Source organism: Sinocyclocheilus rhinocerous, unplaced genomic scaffold (genome assembly GCF_001515625.1).
Source record: "Sinocyclocheilus rhinocerous isolate Xijiao unplaced genomic scaffold, SAMN03320098_v1.1 scaffold86, whole genome shotgun sequence".
NCBI classification, from domain to species: domain Eukaryota; kingdom Metazoa; phylum Chordata; class Actinopteri; order Cypriniformes; family Cyprinidae; genus Sinocyclocheilus; species Sinocyclocheilus rhinocerous.
Window position 1 is genome coordinate 556,521 of NW_015650012.1, and position 4,675 is coordinate 561,195.

General features: G+C 39.5%; 1 protein-coding gene across 1 annotated transcript in view; it reads right to left on the reverse strand.

The window, feature by feature from the left end:
* The window catches only part of LOC107711298 (non-canonical poly(A) RNA polymerase PAPD7-like), an 18,524-nt gene extending 15,083 nt beyond the window's left edge, over nt 1–3,441 (reverse strand). Inside the window, exons 1-2 of the mRNA XM_016516269.1 lie at nt 2,404–3,441; nt 1,315–1,330 (exon numbers count right to left, since the gene is read on the reverse strand). Coding sequence (XP_016371755.1) covers nt 1,315–1,330; nt 2,404–3,065 — 678 coding nt within the window. The 5' untranslated portion in view covers nt 3,066–3,441. The remainder of the gene's footprint in view (nt 1–1,314; nt 1,331–2,403) is intronic.
* Between the last annotated feature and the right edge of the window lie 1,234 nt (nt 3,442–4,675).

Below are 4,675 nucleotides of genomic sequence, written 5' to 3' on the forward strand. Positions count from 1 at the left end.
ATTCACTCAGGTTCGAACAGGTTCAGGTTTAGGGATCAGTCACGTCATCACGTGGTCCCCGACATGGCATATATAGAGAGCATTAATGCCCACCCACTCTTCCAGCTGCATTGGCTCCAGAAGCATCTCTCCTTTTTTCCAATAGGATTTTTAAAAATCATAAAAAGTTATATAAACCATGAACCAAACCAACCAGCTACGAGAGGATCAAAACATTACAAACTGTGACTGGTAGCAGAAAAATATTTGAAAATCAGAGAAAAAGTACAAGACTGCATGCTGAACGGCTTTAATGCAGGAAAGAAACAATCCCATTAAGCATTGTGAATAACAACTGAATTAAAAAGAGAAATATATTGATTTAAACACTTGATTATCCATATGTAAACAATAAATGTTATATTCACTGCAAATGCAGCAAGTTATAAATTACTATATATAAACTGCATATCTTGCAGTGAACGTAATGTATTGTTTCTATTATGTATAATCAAGTGTTTAAATCAATAGTTTTATATATAAAATATGATATGACTTTATATGAAAGCGTAGGGAAGTTGGCTATCATTCGCAGTGTTTTTCAAAAATGGCCATGCGCTAAAATCAGCTATTTTCGAAGGCTTGATTGTGTTTATGGGGTGCAGTGTAAAATGTGTTCATGCTTTGTTAAAAAAAAAAAATTAAACATTTTCACATATTTTACCTTTATTCTACAACGCTGTTTCTGTTCTCCTAAAAACGGTCTGTTGATTTCCTGCAATACGCAATGGGCTCGGATTGGTTAGCTGGCCCAGTGTGTTGGGATTCGCGAACTGCCTAGTGCACGTTGTCTGGAAATGTCACACCCCCTTACCATTATGGGTAGTTGCGTGTTCCCGGGGTCGGGGTTTATGTAAATTTTAGGGTTAGTGATGTCACAAACCCAGGAAAAAGCTTGTTGTAGTCCCTACCAGCTAGCGATGGGCGATATCTTATAGTTTGCGATGTACCGGTAAAAAATCTCCCCACGATAAGAATTAGTCTTCCCGCGATAATAACGATAAAGTCTAGTTGTTGACATATTTCTGTGTGTGACTGCGGAGCGACATTGAGGAAGGCGGACGTGAAATTGAGGAGTAGCAGCCTATATCGCTAAATGAGGAGCTCAAGCTCCTTTTACAATCTGTAACTGGTTTGGTTAGGGCTGTACAGTGCACAAAAAAATCGGTCTGAATAAATGTACTACAGTAGCACCTGTGCGATACAGTTTTGCATGTGTATTAGCCGTTTACAAACCTGTTGTCCAACAAAGATATAACGTCAGTATTACTTCTATGGATATGTGGAGTTTCTGTGCAAGATCGCCCTCTGGCTTCCAGTATGAATTAAACAGTCTTTACATTACGCGTGTACTCATTAATGCTCACAACACCCTATTTTGGGTAAAAATAGGAAGGATAATACTTTTCTCTAAAGAAACAGGATACCCTGAATTATCGTCATCGCAATAAATACCAGAAATATCGTGATATATTTTAAAGCCCATATCGTCCATCCCTACTACCAGCCTTTTTTTGTAGTCCCTAAACAGCGATTTCTTTAAAAGAAAATATCTCCCTTTGCATTGTTTATGCTTTAACAGCAACGAACTAACAAAAGTTAAAAGTGAAATCAATCAACCACCCCTTTAAAATATTAGTTGAAAAATGTGGCTTCAACAAAAGCATATAACCATTAACTAACAACTCTGTAGCTCACAGTTGATCTGTCTTTAAAGTTTTATAAGTTAATCGCTAAAAATTAATTTATAAAATTAGTAAAATTAAATAAATTTCCCTTAAGAAAATGAACAGGATTGTGAGTTCCAGAACCTGTTGCACACTAGAACAACTCCAAAAAGCCCAATAAGCCCATTACATTTTCTTTTCAAATATCAAGTGTTATTAATAAGACCAATTATTGTAATTTCATGTGTCCCAGTTTAGCTTGTTTCTGATTTGATTTAGTTCATTAAACGGAGTTCAAAATAAAATGTTCATTTATGTTACACGTTTGGTTCTCGGTTCAATGAGTCAGTGAGTTTATGACTCGAAAACCACTCTAAACGATTCGTGAATGAATCGTACAGACCGGTTCAATCGATTCACTAGCAACAAGATCCGACTCAAATGATCGAATCGCTAACGAATCAGAATCGCTACTACACTAAACTGTTGGGTTCCACAAGCGACCCAACCCACACAGACCAGGACACCCCGGCTAACGTGCTAAAGCTAACCCCCGGCCGGCCCAACACGTCAAAAAAGGCCCTCTGACACTTCATCACACACAGAAGGCCACAGAAAGACAGCGCAACATTATAACGCCCCATCCCGACCGCAAGCAAGCGAACGCTGCTGCTGTAATAAATCAAGCTCATCTCACCCGTCAACCCCTGGGTTATATTTCCTCGTCTTCCACGGCGTGCCGGAGTTGTCATAATTGCCGTTAGTCCAGTTGGAGAGCAAGTAGTTTATCCCATAGGTGCTGGCTTTATTATCGCTTTTCCTCCGGCCCGGATGATGGTGGTGGTGATGGTGGCTGTGAACCGCTGCCGGATGGGACGGGTGGCGCTTCATGCAACTCTGCTGCTGCTCTTGATGGAAATGCCGTAGATGAGGATGAGGAGGGTGATGATGGTGGTTGACATTATTCAGCACGCTCTCGCTGCAAATAAAAAACGGATGGCCCTTGTTCATATTCCCAGCGATCATATTAGGGCTTGTAGTCCTTATTTTAGAGCAGCTGGACGCGGGATCCGCCACCAAGCCGGTCTTTTGGGTAATTTCGCCGTCTCCCGTGTTTCCATTTAACGCGTGAGCCGCAGAGCCGCTGCTTTTAATGTTAGTGCTGTTATTCGCATTGGACGCGACAGTCTTATAAACGTCAAACGCCGGAGAATTGACACAGAGGTTGTTGTGGTGATGGTGGTTCTGGTGCTGACCGGTGTTAGTCCGGTTTACCCGAGACGTCTCCCACACACGCATCCATAAAGCGTTCGCAGGACCTTTCTGTTCCGGCTGAATCCAAGCGACCCTCGGATCCATTCAACTCGTCTTTCTAACAGCGCTGTCAAACAAACGAACGCCTTTCCCCCGTTCAGCGGAGAAGTTTGAGTCCGGACCGCGAGAACGTGCCTGTAAACGGGGCTACGCGAAACGACAGGGAAAATAACGACGTGCCGAACGCCACAACCAACGGGAATCAATCAGTGGCCCTTTTCCCCCGCTAGCAATAAACTGTTAGCTAAACTATACAGTGTTTCCAATATGGCGTATTCCCTTGAACCCCGAAATCCAGTACGCATGTGTAGGATTTAAACCATCGAGGCAGCACACACCCCCGAGCAGCAACCCCACCCTTCTAAACGGCTTCAAGGCGAGGAGGACACTTTTGAATTTAAAACCCAGCCTAAAACCAGTCTACACCGCGAGCGACGCGGCGCGATTAAAACCCGCGACGCGCGCGAACTGAAAGCAGTTTATGATTACAATGGCCGTGTGTGCAATTATAGCGCATTGATGCATCTAGATTATTTTTTTTAATTCAGTTTTTTTTATGATTTTCTTTTTTTATTAGATTTTCAAAACACCAGCACAAAAATAAACCACAACAAACAAACAAGGAACAGATACGGTCAGCACTGCTTATAAATATTGCAAGTGTCCACATGAAATACCATATAGAGTTTACTAAATACAAATATATATGTAGCTATAGCCTATTTGTGTGTGTGTGTGTGTGTGTGTGTACCCTCTTGAGACCCAGAAAAGAAAGTTTTGCGAATTTATATATTTTTTTCATGTCATTACATTGTTTAGAGCATAAGAAAAAAATAAAATAATAAAAATGACAATTTTGAAAAATGATATTTTATTCATATGTTATGCTATGTCCTCTGTAGAGGACACCAGGACTCAATAAAATAATAATAATAATAAAAAGACATGAATGAACATGAATAGGCAAAAACAATAAATCATCAATACATTTTTAAGTTTCAGGATTTTTTTATACCAAACTTTGTATAAAGATGATTCTCAACCATGAAAGATATAACAGGATGATATGATATACCATTTTGCTGTGTGTGTGTGTGTGTGTGTGTGTGTGTGTGTAAAATGGCCATGAGGGCTTTCTCATTATCCAATGTATATACTGTATCCAATTTGCATATTAATGTGTTCTTGGACAACATGCAGTGAAAAAAGAAGTGTTATTATGGGAGTAATAATTGGCAAGATTTTCATAATAATATCTACTATTTCATGGGAATATTGATATATAATAATATATAAAGTGTCCCCCAAAATGCTTTTAGTCCTGGTGTCCTCTACAGTGGACATGAAATCGATGTCCTGTTTCGTAACAGAAAGTCATATTCTCATTTGAAACCCCATAACATTTTCCTGAGATGTTGATTTATGACAAACAGATTAAAAATGAGTCAGATTTAAATGTTAATTACAAAATGTTATCATATTTCCATAAGGGTGTTAAATTTGATCACTAAATTAATGTCAGTCATTTTTAAAGACCAAGGAGAGGGAGTGGTCATGATGAAACTTCCAAACAGTTGATATCTTGGAAAATGTGCTCTGTACAGGACATCCAGACTAAAACTGTGACATGTAGGTTCTCAGAGAAATTCACTAAA